The 21,098-nt window shown below is 42.3% G+C and overlaps 1 protein-coding gene across 2 annotated transcripts in view; it reads right to left on the reverse strand.

Annotated features, from left to right (window-relative positions):
* The window catches only part of Dtwd2 (DTW motif tRNA-uridine aminocarboxypropyltransferase 2), a 61,542-nt gene extending 43,841 nt beyond the window's left edge, over window positions 1-17,701 (reverse strand). The window contains exon 1 of one of the 2 annotated variants that reach the window (XM_076555236.1): window positions 17,435-17,701. In XM_076555236.1, the coding sequence (XP_076411351.1) occupies window positions 17,435-17,643 (209 nt within the window). In that variant the 5' untranslated portion in view covers window positions 17,644-17,701. The remainder of the gene's footprint in view (window positions 1-17,434) is intronic. The other variant, XM_076555235.1, reaches the window with a different exon arrangement.
* Window positions 17,702-21,098: the final 3,397 nt, after the last annotated feature.

Genomic DNA, 21,098 nt, shown 5'->3' on the forward strand with positions numbered 1-21,098 from the left:
TTGTAAAAGGCAAAACTGTTACTGAAGAAAACAGCTAAGTATTTTGAGTAAACACTGTAAGCATGAATGATGTAGGCTAAAATTAATTGCTTCACCTCATGCTTTGATAACCTCATAAAATATCATTACTTATGTATTTAACCTTAGTCTCTAATAACCTAATTAATTCTAATTACAATTTCTAACTATTTAGTTTTTTTGTGTGAATGTGTGTGTGAGCATGTATGTGTGCAGGTGCACATGCAAGAGTATACATGTGCACATGGAGGCAAGTTGACAACTTAAGGCATCATTCCTCAGGAGCTATCCACACTGGTTTTTGAGACATGGTCCCCATCAGCTTGGACCTTACCAAGAAAGGTTGGTTGGCGAGAAAGCCTCCGGATCCTCCTATCTCCGTTTCCCCAGAGCTTGAAAGTAGCATGTGCCAACACACCTAGCTTTGGTGTTTGTTTGTTTGTTTGTTTGTTTGTTTGTTTGTTTGTTTGTTTGTTTTGCTTGCTGGTTTGGTTGCGGGTTTTGTTTTGACTCAGGGGGTCTCTATGCAGTTCTAGCTGTCCCAGAACTCTGTAGACCAGGCTGGCCTCCAGCTCCCAAAGATCCACCTGCCTCTGCATCAGCAGTGCTGGGACTAAAGCCGTGCGCCACCCCTCCCAGCGACAACAGGCTTTTCACAGGGGCTCTGCAGACCAAACTCGGGCTCTCATGCGCGCATGACCAGCACTTCAACAACTGAGCCTCTCTCCAGCCCCAAACTACAGCTCTCTGTTTAGTGAGTGACTTTATAACGGGAATTTGTGTCTGTTACCTTAAATACTCTCCTCTCTGCAGTGCATGCTGCACTGATGACTAACTGTTCAGCTGCAAAACTATCTCTTAATAAAAGAGTAAGTGCAGAGTAACCATCTTCACTCCAAATATTTGAAAAAGAAAAACTAAAAACTCTATACACCTAAACTTAAACCTGAAGGTTATTTTATATTACATTTTGGATGGATAATACATTGAACAAAAATCCATAGCTGCATAAATATATTAAATAATAAATTCAATCAATTTTTATTTTAATATGCACTACACATCTAACTAACTATAACGGAATGATCAAAGAGCTGAAATTTTCCATTCACTACTTTTATAATGCATTGTAAACACATTATTGTTTTTCCACTCATTGGGCTTTATCTTCTTTAAAAATCTATATAAGCCAATAAATTGTAATTATATTCCTAAAATATGAATGGAAACTACAAGGGATTTCCCAAGGAATTTCCCTAAGGGAACTGAATGAAATAAGCTTTTTCTTTGTTTCTCACTAGAGACGGAGGAATGACTATGTGGGCCACCTGTCACAGACTGACTCGCTGCTTCCCTAGTGAGTGAGGCAGTAGCAGGGTAATCCATCACTGCAAGCACACACACTCCTACAGCCTGTGGGCTAATGCAGTTATGTCTGACATAGATCTGAGATGCTAGGACCCACAAAAATATCTTTCAAAACCTAATTAAGTCCCTTGTATAATAGTCACTGAAAACTTTTTCCTATTACAGTACTGATTTTAATCAAGATCATCTCCCATAAGTAAAAGTAAACTTTAAAGATATATGAATAGATTTAGAATCATTACTAGTTTAAAGGATATTTACTCACTAAAGAAACACAAATGCAAACCTATAACATGCATCTTAAATGGTCTTATAGAAAGTGCCAGCTATTGAGGTGAATTCTGAAAGATCAGAAAAGCAGAACAAGTCACAACCAACCTCACCTCAACAACTCCTTATCAGATCCTGTTTCCACAAAACTTCAGACTGAAAGCTTCTGAGTCGCCACCAGAATGGATTTCAACTGAACTGCTGCTGAAAGCCTAAAAACTTAAAAGCCTCTAGTTCCTGGTCCTCACGCCTTATATACCTTTCTGCTTCCTGTCATCACTTCCTGGGATTAAAGGTATGTGTCTTTCCCAAGCAAGACAGGAGATCTCAAGTACTAGGAATAAAGGTATATGCCACCATGCCTGGTTCTGTTTCCAGTGTGGCCTTGAACTCACAGAGATTCAGATGGATCTCTGCCTCCTGAGTGATAGGATTAAAGGTGTGTGTGCCACCATTTTCTGTCCTCTATGTCTATCTAGTAGCTGTTCTGTTCTCTAACCCTCAGATAAGTTTATTAGGATATACAATATATCAAACCACACAAACCCACAAAAAAATAGTTTAACTCTAATTTCCCAAAACACAACAGTTTTTTTTTTTAATGCTCTCAAAGTGGGAGAAAGTTAAGAACTCCACAGCTCTTTACCACATTAACTGAAGTCTATAATACAGCACACACAAAAATGGCAACAACTTTCTCATTTTAAAACAGGCTTTAGAAAACTAAATCCCACAGTGCCCTCTGCTGTTTTGTTTTGTTTTGTTTTTTAGATTTATTCACTTTTATCCCATGTGTGTGCACATGCTTGCATACCCGCATGTGATCTGCATGCAGGTGCCAAAGAGGCCAGACAAGGGCATCAGATCTCTTGGAACTGGAGTTATAGGCAGTTGTGAGCACTGTGGTGGGTACTGTGGGTACTGGAACCAAATCCAGTTCCCCTGGAAGAGCAACATGCACAATTAATCACTGAGCCATCTCTCCAGCCCCCCACTATTCTTGCTGTCTTTTAAAGAAACTAGAATGATCTGGAAGAGGAATGCTAGTTACTAGACTTCTTTTTAAACTATACACTCAGTTTGACCAATGAAAAGAATACACCTGTATAAATGTTTAACGTATTAAAATTTTCATCCAATACATAGGTAACCTCTTCCATGTATGACTAGTTCATATTTATATTACAAACCATAGAATATAATATTCTATTATACTCCCCCCCACCAAGCTGTTTTTCTTACTGGATTCTTTTATAACTGACTTTAGGAGTTGAGGAAAAACAGAAAAGAGAAAAATTACTATTGTAAGCTCTCTAATTAGACTTAAGGTCCACTCAACAGGGGAGAAATCAAGCCTAGTACTGGAAACCTTGTCAACGTACTGGGGCTAGGGAAATCATGGACATGAGAAAAGAATCTACTACTGCCATTTGCTAGAAAAGCATAATTCCTTACTGTATTCTAAATCTTATTCTTATAGCCACAGATAAGTGCATACTCCTCATCACAGAAGACTCTCTTTACACCAAATGGAAATCATTACAGAAAGCCAGAAATGGAGAGAACAGATTATGGGAGCCCAGCCCCAACAGATGCATCTATATAATAGCTCTTATATCGTGGCTTAGAAAACATTGAAGAAGAATGTGCAGAACACCAAGAGTAAGAGCCAGAACACCAAGAAGTCATCTGTGAAACAGCCTCTACTAGAAATGGCTGCATAAACAGGACTGGAACAATGGCTGCATCAATGGACACGTTAATGTGGAAGGGGGAATTTTTCATAGGGCCCCATCCATAGACAAAGAACCACAGACAATGAGTTCTGGGAGGAGAATTAGCCTTTCCCAGGAAGAAGCCGCCTTATTGGTTGTCCAATGCAGTGTTCAGCTCTGAAACCATATACACACAAACAACAAAATGAACACAGCAAGTTGCACTTATATACTTGTATACAAACATACATACATACATACATACATACATACATACTACATACATACATGGCAATAATAATCAAAGGAAAAGAGGCTGTGACCCTGGGAGTGGAAGGGCAGTGGGAAGGGTTGGAGGAAGGTACCTGAGAGGGGCTAGAGAGAGGAAACGGGGGCGGGGGGCGGGGGGTGATGTAAAAATACTCTTGCAATTAAAAACATATTTTAAGACAAAAAATTTACTATTGTAAGACAGGTAGAAACTCCACCAGAGAGTCAAGTATCTTGAGATTTTCCAACAGCTGCCTAGAAGGCATGCCTACAGCAGTAGAGAAGTAAGTAAGTGTATGTACTGTGGACGCGCATCTTACTCTTGGTTACATACAGTAGGCCTTACCTAATAAATAATAAATGACAACATTTTACTATCATTACTGGGAAATATATTTTCAACAGATTATTTCCTCATTATTTCTTCCTTTTAAATATCAATGTTATGTATGTTTATGAGGCACTTGTAGTATTAGTAAATAAAATGTATATAATTATAAATAAATACATGGTATTAGAAAAACATACTAATTTTTTAATCATCTATGGAATGTGATCCAAGAAACTTCCATTAGAGCCATGGAGATCAGTTTGTTCTTACTATCAGGTCCAAGTCATAGAAGAAAGCGTTTCATTTGAGCTGTGGTCACAGAGGCTTAGAGTCCATGACCTTCATAGCAGGGAGCATGGCAGCAGGCAGACACCGGAACAGCAGCTGAGAGCTCTCGTGGTGAAATGAAACCATGAGGCAAAGAGACAATGGGAATGGTGGAGTCTGCCCCCAGTAATACAGCTCCTCTAACAAGGCCACACCTCCTAATCCTTCCAAACTGTTCTGTCAACTGGGGACCAATTATTCAAACATATGAGCCTATGGGCGCCATTTTCATTCAAGCTACCACAACGTCTATACAAAGCCCCTACCACACTGAAATGACAAAAAAGAAACCAAAAAAGGGCTGAGAACTTTATTATCAGTTATTCTAGTCAGTTAGCTATGCTTTACTTTCTGCTCTTTTAAGAGAAATAGATAGATGGATGATCTACAGACAGTAGGTGGGGATGGATGGATGGATGGATGGAACAGTCTGGAGGATGGGTGTGAGTAAGAGAGAGCTTTCCCCTAGTAAGCATCCACAATGCCCGGGTTTGGATGCCTGAGACAGGAAAAGCAAAGAAGATGGCAAGCAGCTGTCCTAGTAGCAAATTAATCAGCGTCCCCTCCGCAAATGCATCTTCTCTATTTCTGTAACTCTTCATATTACTTATACATGTTTTCTTCCATATTTAATTTTCTAAAGGAAGAGATTTTAATCACTTTATATATCATCAAGTGTTCATTACTTATCAGATACTAGATACTGAATAAATAATGACTGAATAATTTTTTTAAAATCTACATGCCTCCTCCCACCCCCCCAAAAAACTGTTCTTTATTTTCTTCTAGTACTGAGGATCAAAGCTAGGCTCTGTGTGTGCATGCTAACATGTTGCCCCTGAGCCACATCTCCAGCCCATACATGACACAAAGCAAGCCTCCCTCTGTGTACACGTACAGCAGAAGCCCGGGTTCCCTCCCTCAGGCTAATTAAAGAGAGAAACATCCATCCTCACCAGCAAGGAGTCAAAGGTTAAAAGAAAAGCTATTTTCCAAAGACCAGCATAAAGTGAGAGGTTCGTGTTACTAGAAAACACTTTCATTCTTTATGTTTATTCTTTCATCTTCTCTTTTCTAAGTGGCCTATATTTTTAAATACAAGTTTTTTTATTTTCCTAATTTTATTTACATGCCTATTTCCTCAAAAAAATATAAAGGAAATTGATTTTTGTTAAATAAAGAGACTATTTTAAGGCTTAGTTTAGTGTTAGTTTGTTGCATGAGAACTTATTGTAATAATTAACCCATAGATTTGAGGTCATCTCACCCAAAGTGCTTTTGTTTGTTTGTTTAAGTAGTTTTGATCAACTCAACATTTGCATTAAATGAAGTCCCACTGAGCCCCTGGGTGGCACCTCCGAGAAGGGGTAACTGACTTACGATGGTCTGCAGATTAACACAAATTCTTAATGTCCCTTAGCCTCTGGATTTTGGAGGGTGGGGGAGAATATCCTGGCAATTAAAAGGTTGGATACCAGCAAAAGCACTAATTTATTCATGATAATAAGAGTGATATTTCACAGAAGAAAAGGGAGGGGTAGGGAGTAAAAGAAGAGAGGAGGAAGGGGCAGCAGAGGGAGAACTTAACATCTGCCACACACTTTATGTTAGCGGTGCAATGCAAATGTTCTACCTGTCAGAGGAGGTAGGGGCACTGTCCGAGTTTCCAGGTAGAAACTGGAGGCCCACACAGGTTAATAACTTCCTCAAGAATACAGCAGGGGCCACAACAGCTCTCACTCCAGAACAGATGCCTTTAATCAGTACACTGTATGGAGTCCATAGGTCTAATGCTCGTCAAGCTTTAAGGTACAACTTCATGTGAACTGTTTTAGGCCCTACCACGGATAACACTAGAACCAAAACAGCTGGAAATAAACCCTAGACACTGCAAGAGTCAGAAGAAAAAGGTCAGTGCCCAAGCATCCATCAAAAAGGTATAAAATGGCTAAGAGTCACTGAGGATATGAGGTTGGATATCAGACTAGATAGAAGGAAGTAAACAGCACAGTAGCCAGAACCGGAGTTACAGAAACCGTTCAAGGGCTGAGATGGCTCAGGGCGTAGAAGCACTTGCTATGAAAAAAGAAGACTTGAGTTTAGAATCACAGAACCCACACAAAGCCTGGCACAGTACCACACATCTATGATCAGTGCTCCTAAGGGGAGAGGGGAAGAAAGACAGGAGAATCCTTGGAAATGTGCAGTCAGCTAGCCTTGACTACACAGCAGCAAATGAGCCCCTGTCTCAGAACAGCAGGTGAGGACCCGCACCCAAGGTTGTCCTCAGACCTCTGACCCATGCACTGTAGCTCATACATACCCACACTCACAGACATGAACACACATATACATATCACACACACATACACACACACACACACACACACACACACACACACATTCTTCACATATATGCAAAGAAAGAAAGAATACAGAGCGGGGGGAGGGGTGAATTAGTTCAAATTTGGAAAAAAAACAGAAAGGATAGAAACAGCTTTCATGGCAATTAAGTTGGACCCTGAGATAGAGCAGGATTTCATAGAGTAGAGAGAAGGGAAGAGATTCTCAAAGGGAAAAATTAACAGAACAAAGGAAAAGAGTGGAACATAAAGTAACTGTTTAGGAGGGACAGTTCTGGATAACAAGGTGGGGATATGTAGGAGAAAGACACAAACCAGCAGGCAGGGGACTAAGCTGCAGGCCTTTGGGCAGTAGACTCAGGAGTTTGAAGCCCTGCCTTTACCTAAAATATAAGGCCAGATCTCCAGGAAAAGAACAAAAGGGAGCTGGACTGCCAATGAAATGCAAGCTGGGAACCACTAGTACATAACTGTGAAAATCACGACAATAATGTCAGTGAGCAAAGAACAGGTAACAAAGAGTAGCTTAAGCGGGGAGAACAAGGGAATCCATGGCTGATATGTGGAACTGAATGGTATTGTAAAATAAAAGGAAAAAAAAAAAGAGTAGCTTAAGCTGCTCGGTTCTTGTGAAGCTGGAAGTAGTAAGTCCTCCCAGCCTGCTTTGTGCTCCTCAGTCTCATCCTTCGTGCTGCACACAGTCACTGCCTTATGTGCTTCTCCTCTGGAGGCTCCTACGGTAACAGCCAAGTTCCATTCATCTTCATTCTGCCAGTGTCTGGCTTAGTGAAAGGGGCCATATGACAAACATGTGCAGAACACAACATCTGAGCTGTGCTAGAGATACGACTGAAGAACAGGCTGGATTAAGAATAAACCCTGCTTCCCAGAAGGCTAGAGCGATGAAGTAAGTGGACTGTTGAACCCTCAAGAGAAGACACTACTCATTCACATCTACCTAGATTCTAAGACATGGACTAAGCTACACTTCTTGGAACCTGAGTCACTAAGTGGCACTGGGTCCACTACTCAGAGGCCTTCTCTGCCTTCTGTTTATTCCCCAGCTGGGCAGCTGTTCCTGGGGACAAACTTGGCCATTCTGACCCTCGTTTATTCTGGGCTCGGGTGCTATCCTTTTGATCCTCCGATGGCAACAGTTGAGTTAGACAAGGGGTAGTCCTTTCTCAGTCTAAGTCACATGCTCTGGACCAAATTCCAAGAATGTTCTGCCCAAGGAATTATAGCACCTAAGAATCTGACAACACAAAAGCCTCCTGGTCAGGTTCAGGAGTATTTTACCCCCACTGGAGGCCAATAAGTCTAACAGAAGAGGTGAGGGTTCTAAGTTAGAGGCAAAGTGCATTATGTGTGGTGCTGTGAGCATCCCAAATACTCACAGCAGCCCCCCTTTTCCGTAAGTCTTACAAGAATAAAGTGGGTGATCAGTGGGTTACGTTACAGAGGAGAAACAAAGAGCTTGAGGAATCACTGATTTTAAATGGTATACAAACCTCCTCTTTGTTGGAACAAAGATCTCATCTCTCATGGTTCCTCAGTATAAATATGTGGTAGCCCCCAAAGGGAGCGGCACTGTTAGAAGGTGTGGCCTTGCTGGAGGAAGCGTGTCACTGTGGGGGTGGGCTTTGGGGCCTCTTTTACTCACGTTTCCCTCAGTGTGACTATCAGTCGACTTCCTGTTGCCTGCGAGAAGTAGCACTCTCAGGTCCAGCACCACATCGGCCTGCAGATGCCATGCTCCCCGTTATGATGATAATGAACTGAACCTCTGAAATTGCAAGTGAGCCACCCCAATTAAATGTTTTCTTTATGTGAGTTGTCGTGCTCACGGTGTCCTTCACAGCAATAAAAATCTGAACTAAGGCAAAATATTACCTTTTAAAAAAGGTAAAAACGTTGATGTTCTTAAAATCTTATCAGAATATCCTGAGAGATATAAATAGTAGACTGTGTGGATTGAACAATGTGCCTTAAAAAGACATGTAAAAGTCCTAAACCCCTAATACCTGTGAATGTGGTGGTATTTGAATATCAGACCTTTGCAAATGTAATTGAGAATCTTCGAATGAGATCAGTCTAGGATGGCTTAGAATGGCTGCTATAAGGAAAGGGCAGATCTGATGAAAGAGGGGAGGGCCACTACCTAACAGCATTAAGAAATGCCTAGAGCCAGAAGACAAAAACAATGAACAGCTCTCCCCCAAAATCTCAGACAGACCCAGCACCAGTGACAACTTAAGCTCCAACTCTTGACCCCCAAAATATGAGAATAGATTTCTGTTGTTTTCAGTTTCCAGTTGTGGTGGTTTGCAATGGCAGCCCAGGAAGCCATGATTCCTGGGACAGGTGTCTCCTAATACTTCATCCTCCACTTGTATAGTGCTTTATACACTGATTGGCATTTCCTCTGCCAAAACTCACAATGATGTCAACCACAGATTAAAGAAGTCACTAGGATTCCTGCCAAGAAAAGTAATTTAAGAATATCAAAATTCCATGATGCCACCTAAATTCCTAGATATACAGCAGGATTTGGCTGTGTCTTTAACACTCTGGCAAATTTACAAAAGCTACAAGTTTAAGAAAAAAGCTGTAGGTGTAGCAAGTGGTGGGCACTTGCCTAGCATGCATGAGGCCCTGGGTTCAATCTTAAGATTTAAAATCTACTTGGTAGGGAAGTCAAGAAGATGGGCTGGACAAATGGCTCAATATTGAAGAGCACTGGTTGTTCTTCCAGAGGACTAGATTCAATTCCCAGATCTCACAATGCGTATCACTCCAGTTCCAGGGGCCTGATGCACCCTTCTAGATTCCAAAGGCACCAGGCACAGACATGATGTACAGATATACATGCAGGCAAAACAGCTATACACATAAAATAATGTCTTTTTGTTATTGTTTTTAAGTCAGTGGATAGTCATTTGGCATATGTGAGTAGGTAATGGCTGTCATGAGACATTATGAGGTGTTTCCATATGTCCCATTATAAGATCCAGCAATGTGTAGCTTTTTTCATTACGCATATACCTCCTCTGTATTGGGAGGGGGCATAATTAAGAAACATAAGTATGGAAGCTAAGAGAATCGTGCAGAATTCATTCATAACTGTAACAGACCACTGACTGTCCTTACAGAAATTCCAATAGTCTCTGTTTTGGACAGATCACATTTGTCAAGGGCTACAGAGGCACTGAAGATGGGCCCACAGCAAGCAGTGGTGATGTACACCTTTAATCCCAGCACTTGGGAGGCAGAGGCAGGTGGGTCTCTATGAATTTGAGGCCAGCCTGGTCTACAGAGAGACCTCCAGGATATTTGGGGCTACTCAGAGAAAGTCTATCTCAAAAATAAAAGTATAATAAATAAAAAGTGAAAACTAAGACGAAAAAGAAGATGGGCCCCATTATGATCATGCTCAACTAGTGTCACTTATATCCCATGTGCAAATCACTAGGGAGAAAAGTGTTATGGTTTGAGAGTGAATGTATAAAGGTTTAGTTGCCAGCTGATGGACTTTAGAGAGGTCACTGTATCCTGAGTGGACAGGATACAGGTGGACAAAGGAGGCTGGGGGATGTGCTGTGTGATATATTTTTTGGGGGGACGGGGTGGTTTTCGAGACAGGGTTTCTCTGTAGCTTTGGAGCCTGTCCTGGACTAGCTCTGTAGACCAGGCTGGCCTCGAACTCACAAAGATCCACCTGCCTCTGCCTCCCGAGTGCTGGGATTACAGGCATGCACTACCACCGCCCGGCAGGATATCTTTCTGTATGCTGTGAATATGTATTGCTCTGAATGGTTGATAAATAAAGCTACATTGGCCTATGGCAGGGCAGGATGGAGCCAGGTGGGAAAATCCAAGAGAGATAGTGAGAAGAAAGGAGAGTGGGAGGAGACACCAAACTGCCATCCAAGGAGCAACACGTACGTGACAATATATAGATCAATAGAAATGGGTTAATTTAAGATGAAAGAGCTAGTTAGCAAGAAGCCTGCCATAAGCCATACAGTTGGTGATTGATATAAGCCTCTGAGTGATTATTTTATAAATGGCTGTGGGACCTCGGGGCCAGGTGGGACTAGAGAAATTCCAGCTACAGGGATGGGGGTGGGGGATGGTAATGACTCTGAAAGACTTTTCTAGTCTCCAGCCCATCTCTCTTGGCCTCTCTCTCTGCCTCCCACCCACCATGAACCAGCCACTTTGCTCTCTTAGCCATTAAGTTGTCTCACCACTTACAAGCCCAGAAGCAAAAGAACAAAATGACCATGAAAGTTCTGAAACAGTAAACCAAATCAGCCTACCCTTTTAAGTTGGTTTTCTCAGCTACCCTATCAGTGTGACAAAAAGTAGCAAACAGAGAATCAGGAATTATCACCACTGCTGGCCCACTGGGAGGCAACTTTGCTCCTGATGCCTGTTGATTTCAAACCCAAGTATCAAGTCTTCAATTTATACTTACTAGATTCCCCACTGTGTAGCCAAATAGCTGAGACCAATTTCTGTGTTGGTCATTCTGTTGCAAAATAACTAAAAACACTTCTTGAAAAGCCCCAAGGAAGGACCTAACAAAGGTTTCCACTAAGAGAACTGTCAGGATACTTTCTCTGCAGTTAAGGAAATCCATGATTGAAGGGGAGAAAAAAAAGCAGAGGAGGATGAGGAAGGGGAAGAAGAGGCCAATCAACATGTGGACATTTCTGAAAAGAGTAACACCCTCTGAGAAAGGTAGGGACAAGTCCTGGGGAAGAATTTCAGAAGCTCTGCTCACACAGTAGATGAATGGTCATGGGGTTGTACTGCCCAGGAAGACTTCTGGTGGGACAGGAATGGTGATGACCCGGACCCTGGCTAGACCTAAAGGATTTTTTTAGAAAGTAACTAAATTTTTTCAAAATAGAAAAAAAAATAGCTAAAATAGGAATAGGAAGAAAAAAATATTTTTGTTTAACTGTTTTATTTTAAGCTGCTACTTCAAAAGACTAAAAATTTTGATGAATAAGTTTAATTTTCAAGTTAAATCATCAATTCTAATTATCTTTGCAGTGCTTTAACAGATACATATAAATTAAATGTGAAAAATGTAAACTAAAATTTATAAATAAAGGTAACAATGGGGCTGGAAAGATGGCTCATCAGGTAAGGGAATCTGATGCTCTCCCAGAGGACCTGGGTTCAATTCCCAGCACCCACATGGCAACTCACAACTCTAACTCCAGTTCCGATGTCATCTGATAACCTCTCCTGGCCTCCTCAGGAACCAGGCCGACAGGCACAGACAGTCAGTGGTGTCCAGAAATACAGCCAAGTAGAACATCCCTATGCATTTAATTATTTTTAAGTAGCCCTTGGGCCATGGTAAAGGCACTTTCCTCCAAGCCTGCTAATCTGAGTTTGATCCCCAGAACCCATGAGGTAGAGGAAGACAACTGTCTTGTCCTCTGACCGTCACAAACACTCAGCATGTACACACACCCGCACCTGCACACACAGTTCTTTTTAAATAAGCATCCCTATTATGAAACTCTAATGGGATGTGCCAAGAAGGACACACTGTTCTGCAGTTGTTATCCTTTCAAAAAATGTATAACCTTATACTAGTCATAAGAAAGCACAAGCCAAACCCAAATTAAACAACATTCTACAAAGTAACTGACCAGTGACCTTCAAAAGCATCAAAATCATGAAAAACAAAGAAAGCCCTAAGAACCATCACAACCTAGAGAAGATAATAATGATAATGTATAACGAGAAGAAAGGAGTTTAAACGTTTCAATCATAAAGAAGTGTTTGTAGAAATATGCTGATTCAAACATTTTAGAATGTTACATGCATTAAAGCATTATATAAGATCATATATTATATATTATATATCATATATCATATATAATATATATATTATATATATATATATATATATATCTTGAATTTTTGCTTTTTTGTCAGATTCAAAAAGAAAAAAGTAAAATTACTAGAGTCCTCGAGATGGGTAAATGGAAAATTACTAGAGACAGTATGCTGGTTAGTGTTTTGTTAACTTGACACAAGCCTCGGTCATTTGGGAAAAGGAATTTCAATTGGAAAAAAGCCTCCATTAGAAAATGCCTCCATTGGCCTGGCAGTGGTGGCACATGCCTTTAAACACAGTACTCAGGAGGCAGAGCCAGGCAGATCTCTGTGAGTTCAAAGCCAGCCTGGTCTACAGAGTGAGATCTAGGACAGGCACCAAAACTACACAGAAAAACCCTGTCTCAAAAAACCAAAAAGAAAAAAGAGAGAGAGAGAGAGAGAGAGAGAGAGAGAGAGAGAGAGAGAGAGAATGCCTCCAGTAAGCAGCACTCCTCCATGGACTCTGCATCAGCTCCTGCCTCCAGGTTCCTGACCTGCTTGAGTTCCTGCCCTAATTTACTACAGTGATAGGCATTACCTGGAAGCGTAAGCTGAAAGAAGCCCCCTGCCCTGCCCTGCCAGCTGCTTTTGGTCATGGTGTTTCATTGCAGCAAAAGAAACCTAAGACACGGAATCTGTATTAAGATGATGAAAAGGCTTTGGGTTCATATAGTGCGGATGACTGTTATAACACTACAAATCTAAATGCCACAAAATGTGTCGTAGTTACTGTTCCATTGCTGTGAAGAGACACCATGATCAAGGCAGTTTACAAAAGAAAATATTTAACCGGAGGCTGCTGACTGCTCCTGAGGGTTAAAGTCCATGGCCATCACACTGCAGAGAAAGGCAGCAGGCAGGCAGGCCGACAATGGGGCAGTGGCTGAGGGCTTACAGCTAATCCAAAGCAGCAGGCAGAGAAAGAAGAGACTGGGCCTGGTGTGAGCTTTTGAAACCTCAAAGCCCACCCCCAGAGATACACCTCCTCCAACAAGACCATACCTCCTAATCCTAAACATCCACCAACTGGGAACCACACATTAATATATGAGACTATAGGGACCATTCTCATTCAAACCACCACAGGATGCAAACATATAACACAGTTAAAATGATGAATATGTTCTTAAATATGTTATCCCAACTCAAAAACTAAGGTAAGTCTGCCAAGAAACTTACCCATATAACCAAACAAACCAGATATATTTCTATTGCTCTGATTTTTCTAATCCTTTTTGCAAGGCCAGTGGGCTTATTGCATACCTCTTCTTTTTATTTTGTTTGTGGGAATAGCTTTTCCTAAAAATATCTCTTGCTTTCAGAAATAAAATTTTGCCAGATCTTGCAACCAAGTTAATAATATGCCCTGAGACCATTTAAAACTATATACTTGATCTATTTCCCTACTATATATTCACTCTGTTAACTTGCCTTTCAAAAAACAATATAACCCTTAGAACCTAACTCTGCCTTGGACTTCACAAGCAATCAGTTTTTATGACATAAGCTAAACTCTGATCTTTAAACTATGCATTCTTCCATGCCTCAGACTCAGAATAGTTGTGTGTGTGTGTGTGTGTGTGTGTGTGTGTGTGTGAGAGAGAGAGAGAGAGAGAAACAGAGAGAGAGACAGAGAGAGAGACAGAGAGACAGAGAGAGAGACAGAGACAGAGATGGGGGAGGAGGTGGCAATCATTTATTGAAATCAGCCAACAAGTTAAAAGTAATTTTATAGAACAAGTATCTACCATATGGAAGCAACATGTAGATATAGTTTAATAACATCTCTCTGTGGTTTTAAGTATTACTCCGGGTCATTTGAGGTCAGTAAAATAATTCCTTTCCTTGTAAGAGTCTGCTAAAATTTTCTGTAAAAAAGCATTCCTCATTTTTTTCCCATTCCATGTTTTTTGTGCTATTCAATAAATATTGAGAAAAGCCCTTTGTTAGGGACAGACTTCAGACAAAGACAACAGACAGAAGACAGATGGGCAAATGGATCAAAAACAAGGCAGATGGAGAATACAAGGAGAGAGGGGAGGTTTCAAATTTGGGCTCGCTCTTGGTATACTCCAAGAGGAAGAATCTTTTTCCATCTGTTATTGCTATACTGATATTTTTTTTCTGGATTTTTTTTTCCTTGACTAGTCCTGAAACTTCTATTCACTCCATTTCAATGTCTTCTCTTTCCCCATCTTTTCATTAGGCTTCAAACACAACTTTTTTAAAAATTAAAGAAAAGGAAAAAAAAAACCTCAGCAGAGGAAAAAAGTTAATATCTGCCCGTACCATCTTCAAATCTGCCTTCCTAACTGAAAAGGAAGAGCCATCAAGAGAAGTAAGAATCTGGTCATAGGAAGGAAAAGGATTCAGCAAATATGAGCTTGACCTTAACGTGGACAAGCTGGGCGTGGTAGGACACAACTGTCATCCCAGCACTTCACAAGAGAACTGAAAAAACAATAAATAAAAATGGTTCATCTCAAAATAATTACAAATGGCCATAGCCAAAGGCATGGAAAACAATCTATGCATTAGAAGCGGCAAAGAAACACCTAGTTACAAATATGTGCCACATGCAGTGGAAAGCTAAGGGCCCGTATGCTTATTCCTGCAGTTTGTTACTATGTGCAGCAGCAACAGAACATTAAAGCCAGAGCAGCTATCCCTGTCACTAAGCATCTGACAATGACAGTATCTAAAAAACAAAAGCACAGAGGCAGGAGACACCGGTCAATGGGTAAAGCACTTGCCACTCAGGGGAAAGACCTGAGTTCAAATCCCCCGAGCCTACAAGAAGAAAGGCTCTGTAGCTGAGACTATACTCTCAGCTCAGGGGCCCCTCACTGTGTAATAATCCTTCTGTACACTGTAAAGATTTGTCACTCGAACTGGTTTAATAAAACGCTGATTGGCCAGTAGCCAGGCAGGAAGTATAGGCAGGGCAACCAAACTAAGGATGATGGGAAGGAGAAGGGCAGCAGAGTCAGAGGAGACCGCCAGCCAGCCACTGAACAAGCAGGACGTGTTAAAAATGAGGTAACAAAGCTGGAGAGATGGCTCAGTGGTTAAGAGCACTGGCTGTTCTTCCAGAGGACCCAGGTTCAATTCCCAACACCCACATGGCAGCTCACCACTGTCTGTAACTCCAGTTCCAGGGAATCCAACGCCCTCCTACAGACGAACATGCAGGCAAAACATCAATGTACATAAAATAAAAATAAGTAAATTATTTTAAAAATTAGGTAACAAACCATGAGCCACATGGCAAAGCATAGACAGAAATATGGGTCAAGTGTAAGAGTCAGTTAGTAACAAGCCTGAGCTATTGACCAAGCATTTATAAGTAACATTAAGCCTATGAGTAGTTATTTGGGACTGGGCAGTCAAGATAGGAAACATCCATTTACAGTCCTTAGCCTGGCATATGCAGTAGCAAAGTAAGAGACCTGCCTCAAGAGGACTACAATGTGGACCAACATCAAGGTTTTCCTCTATTCTCCACACACGTGTATGCACAGAGAGAGAGAGGGGGGGGAGAAAGGGAGAGAGGAAGGGAGGGAGGGAGGGAGGGAGGCTTAATTTTCCTGTTTCCTTAAACAGAGGGAAAGCACTATTAAAATCACAAAGCTATCTCATTAAATAAAAATGTACAAAAGGAACTTTGGGGCCAGTGAGCGGTCAGCAGCTAAATGCTCTTCCTGCAAAAGCCCACAGACCTGAGTTTGATCCCAGGAACTTAAAGATGGAAAGAGAGAAACAAAGTTGTCCTCTCTCTGCCATAATCATGCCTGACAGGTGTGCATATGTACACACACATACACACTTTTATCTCAATTACTTTGTAACTTAAGAACTCCTTTTAAGCCGGGCAGTGGTGGCACACACCTTTAATCCCAGCACTTGGGAGGCAGAGGCAGGCAGATCTCTGTGAGTTCGAGGCCAGCCTGGGCTACCAAGTGAGTTCCAGGAAAAGGCGCAAAGCTACGCAGAGAAACCCTGTCTCGAAAAACCAAAAACAAAACAAAACTCCTTTTAAATAATACCAGATTTTAAACTAGAATATTACTTGATTACATAGTCCTTAATTCCATAGGCACTACTAATACTATAAATTACTAATTTGTGGGCAAATTAACTTAAGGAATTAATGTGGTTTGATATTTGAAGAAAATGTCTGAGTATAATACTGTAATTCTTATTTGGGAGGGGAAAGTAAATCAAACGTTTAGTAAGCTCTAATGTGTCTTCTTTTTTTAACTGGTCACTCTTTAAAGATTTAATTAAGATTAAGGGGGAAAATGCCTCTTGGCATATATTATTGCTCAACTTTGAACATGATTAGCTTACATAACAAATTTACAAATCAGCTTTGCTCATTCACCATGAACAAACCGTTTTCAAGAATAAACACATTTTCTATGCAAACAGGAAAGAATAAATTAACGATTTTCCTTAGAAATATGCTTTTTGTATAAAAAGTTAAATTTGCAGAATACCTAAAGTTTTACCCTAAACAATAAAAAGCCGCGCGCCATATGTCGCGCGTCTTTAATCCCAGCACTCGGGAGGCAGAGGCAGGCGGGATCTCTGTGAGTTCGAGGCCAGCCTGGGCTACAAAGCGAGTTCCAGGACAGCCGGGGGGCTCTGTTACACAGAGAAACCGTGTCTGGAAGAAAAAAACAAACCAACACCAACAAAGAAAGCACTAAGTAAGTCTGGCAGGAAGTCAGGTTAAATAATCATGACCCTGGATGAAAGGTTTCCTGCTGCGGCAGGCACGTCCGAGTCCGCCTGGCCGGCAGAGGGCGCCGCAGCTCCCGGGCCGCCCTGGCGCCAGCCCCGCCCCCGGCCCCCGCGCTCACCTGCAGCGGCTGCACTGGGGCCTGCGCTCGGCGTGCTCCACCGGCAGCTCCCACAGCCCGGCGGCTCCCGCGCTGCCGCCCTCGGCGCCCGCGGGAGCCGCCGCCAGCGGCGCACTGCCCTCCGGCCGCTCCTCCTCCTCGTCCGGCGTCGGCGACCCGGAGGCCCCAGGAGGCCGAGGCACGGACTCCCCGAGCGTTGGCGACTCCATGTTGGATGGTACGAGTCAGGCCGTCGCATTGAGGGAGCGCCGCCGCCGGGGGGCGCCACGCGCTGAGGAAAGCGGTCCGCGCCACGCACGCACGCGTGCACGCACGTCACGTGAGGGGCGGGCCTCAGAGGTGACGTGAGGTCCCGCCCCGTTGCAGAATGAAAGGAGCCCATTGGTCAGGGCGGGAGTGCTTCACCTATAGGCAGGAAGGAAGGCGTGAGCTAGGTGGCTAGGCTGGTGAGAATAGGTTTCCTGGGGCCGGGAAGGGAGTCACCACCTCCAGAAGCCACCCAGACACCGAATCTTAGTGCATTTCTGTGCACCTAAAAGGTAAACGTGAGGTTCTATGCAGCAGTGCCGGGTTCTAGGACGAGTGCGCGCTCAGCCCTGCAGCACCTCGCGCCCTTGATGGCTAAAAGCTGCAAAGGAGAGGTTGCAGCCACTGAAAACTGGTCCCAGGACTTCGCCAGTGACAGTGTGAACTCCTGTATCTCGTGCCTTACCTTCTTCCTAAGTGTTTCTTCTAGCGGTCGGGCGTACCATTTCACATTCGACGCCGAATGATTGTTAAGTGATGTGTTTAACTCCCCAAGGCCAAACCATGGCTACAGTACACATTGTGTGGTTGACACTACAAACACGCACTACCTTAACGAAGTCCTCGCAACATCTAGTTAGCAGTTAGCAGTTAGCAGTTAGCAGAAGAAAGCCTGGCAGCTCTGCTTTTAAAAGCCCTAAACGGAGGTAGAAATGTTGCTTGCAGAGAATGAGTGATTGTATTTGTTAATTCTTACTCATGTTAATTTTGACAATATACATTTAAACAAAAAAACTAGGTTTTCATCAGTCCTCCGAGTTGTTTTGCAGTAACAACTGCCTTGATGCTCTAAATAGACTGGACATAACCAGGAACAGTAAAAACTAATAAATTTTGCAGCTCTTATCATTTATTTTAGCATTCGATTTTCCATTTCCAATCACCTAAAAACAAAATGGAGTGGTATACAGGGCTATATTTCAAAGTACTCTTAATTCTTTCCCTCCTGAAAACAGTATCCTTCTTTTATTTGAGGATAGCTTTAAAAGAAGGGGAAAGGGTGAGACCGTCCCACTTGGTGAGTGGATGTAAGATAAGAAACCAACTGGCACGTATGTGTGTTTACACTGGGAAATGAATAAAATCCAGAAACGGTAGGAAAGAGGATGAATCTGAAAATAACGAAATCCTGGCTACAGGTATAGATTGGAGGACGGGCTATTTTTAATGGCCAAATTCAGTTCTCTGTTGAGTATGTTTAAATGAAAGGACGTTCCTGCTCTTCCGTTTCAAGACAGGGAAAGCACTAGGAGGTGGGGTAAGGTTGTCCTGCACTGTCAAACTGCTAGAGAACAGAAGAGTGCTAACAACCATAAACCCACTCTTTCGCAGTAAACCCACACCACATCTCTGGCTCTGAGCTTCAAAGGATGCAGAATCCAGCCATTCATCTGTGCCTCTACCTCTGTCCCATTCAGGTTTCCATGTTTCTTGTGTAGATTATTTCCATTCCCACAAACAAGTCCTGCTTCATCTCTATTTTTGAAAGAAAAATTTCTGCAAGTCCATTTTTCCCAGAGGTTGACTAGAATGAAAAAAAAGTTAATAAACAAATACATAAACCTCCCAGGGGCTGACTTAGTGGTAGCAGACAGGTGTCCTTTGCATGAGCTAGACCTGGGATTCAATCAGCAACACTTTAAAGCAAAACAGACTAATTAACAAATCTTTTGTGGGGGAGGGGGGAGGGACCGGACACAATCAAAAACAGGTGTCTGTTGCCCTCGGGGAAGTGGGATATACAGCCTTATGCCCATGTTTTCAAACTCTCACCTGGAACAGTCTGAGGAAACCCATGTGTGCAGTTACCATCTTGGAGCACACAAAGGTAACACAAGACTAGCAGTAGTAACCTGCCTGGAAAAGGCTAGGACCAAAAGAAAGGAAGTGGTCATTTGAATAATGGCCCCAGAGGCTCATCTATTTGAATGCCTAGCCATCAGAGAGTGGCACTATTTGAGAAGGATTGGGATTTATGGCCTTGTTGGAGTAGGTGTGGCCTTGCTGGAGGAAGTGAATCTCTGCAGGTGGGCTTTGAGGTTTGAAAAGCCCAGACCAGGCTCAGTTCTCTCTCTTCCTGAGACCCATGGATCAGGATCAGCACTCTCAGCTACAGCTCCAGGGCCGTGGGTGCCCAGCCATGCTTCCTGCCGTGATGATAGTGGACTAAACCTCTGAAACTGTAAGCAAGCCTTCCTCTTTAAGAGTTGCCTTAGTCATGGAGTCTCTTCACAGCAATAGGACAGTAACCAAGACAGTGAGTAAAATGTCTTTTAAAGAGAAACAACGTGCTAGCAAGAGGATAATGCAGTTAGGTGTTCCTTTATGCAGGTAACCAGAATTTTATATTTCTTCCCCTCAAGAGTTTCTGTGATAGGGGTTGTTGAAGGAGCCTTAATAGCATACCACTGATGTGAGAGGAAGAGGGGACCATGTCAAGCAAGGGCCTCAGTAATGCCAAAAATTACATACCCTGCCGATCCAGCAGGAACAACTGCCAACCGTGGATAAGCTTTGATTCGAACAAAAAGAAAGATGGGACATTTTTGACATTTTGTTTTCCATTGCTACTGCAAGAAACTGCCACAAATGTAGTGGTTTAATAAAACACACGTGTATTCTCTTAAACGTCTCTGTCAGAGCTTTGACATGGCTTTCATGTCAGGCTGCATGTGTTTCTTGCTGTGGGTTGTTGGTAGAATTCGGGTCCTTGTGGTTATTTTCTTGCAGGGTTATCAGCTGTGCCCAGCTTCTAGAAGTTACTCATGTGCTTTGGCTCAGAGCCCCCCTTTCTCCATCTTGAGAGCCAGTAACTGTGGGTTGATTCTTGCTCATCATTCTAACCTTTCATGCCTTTTCAGGAACTTCCCTCTCTGAACAACCCTCAGTCTTTCTTCGACACTTCTCCTTCCACTCAGATAACCCAGGAAAATTTGGCTGTATTGAAGTCAATTAGCAACTTTGATTCTATTCAGCTATATAGTGTCACACACATAAAGATTATGACTGAGAGTAAATGTCATGCCAGCCAAAATTCTGTTCACCTTATATATGCTCACCAAATTTAGTGGTTTCATAGTCACACAAACTGCATGTAAAAAGTGAAATATACCCAACTTGTCACCAAGATCTAATAGTTAAACCACTGCCATCAAGATTCTCTTTTCCCTAAGTTTCTGATACTATTTTCTATGGTGGTAGATATTGTCAACAGATCTGAAATCACCTGGGAGACAACTGTGTGGGCACCTGTGTCTGGATATTATAGAATGGCTTAACTGAGGTGGCAAAACCTACCTGAGATATGGATGGCACCATTTCTTGATCCTGATCTGAATGCACAACCATTCATCTCTCT

The sequence above is a fragment of the Peromyscus maniculatus genome, chromosome 19, assembly GCF_049852395.1.
Source record: "Peromyscus maniculatus bairdii isolate BWxNUB_F1_BW_parent chromosome 19, HU_Pman_BW_mat_3.1, whole genome shotgun sequence".
In the NCBI taxonomy this organism is placed as follows: Eukaryota; Metazoa; Chordata; class Mammalia; order Rodentia; family Cricetidae; genus Peromyscus; species Peromyscus maniculatus.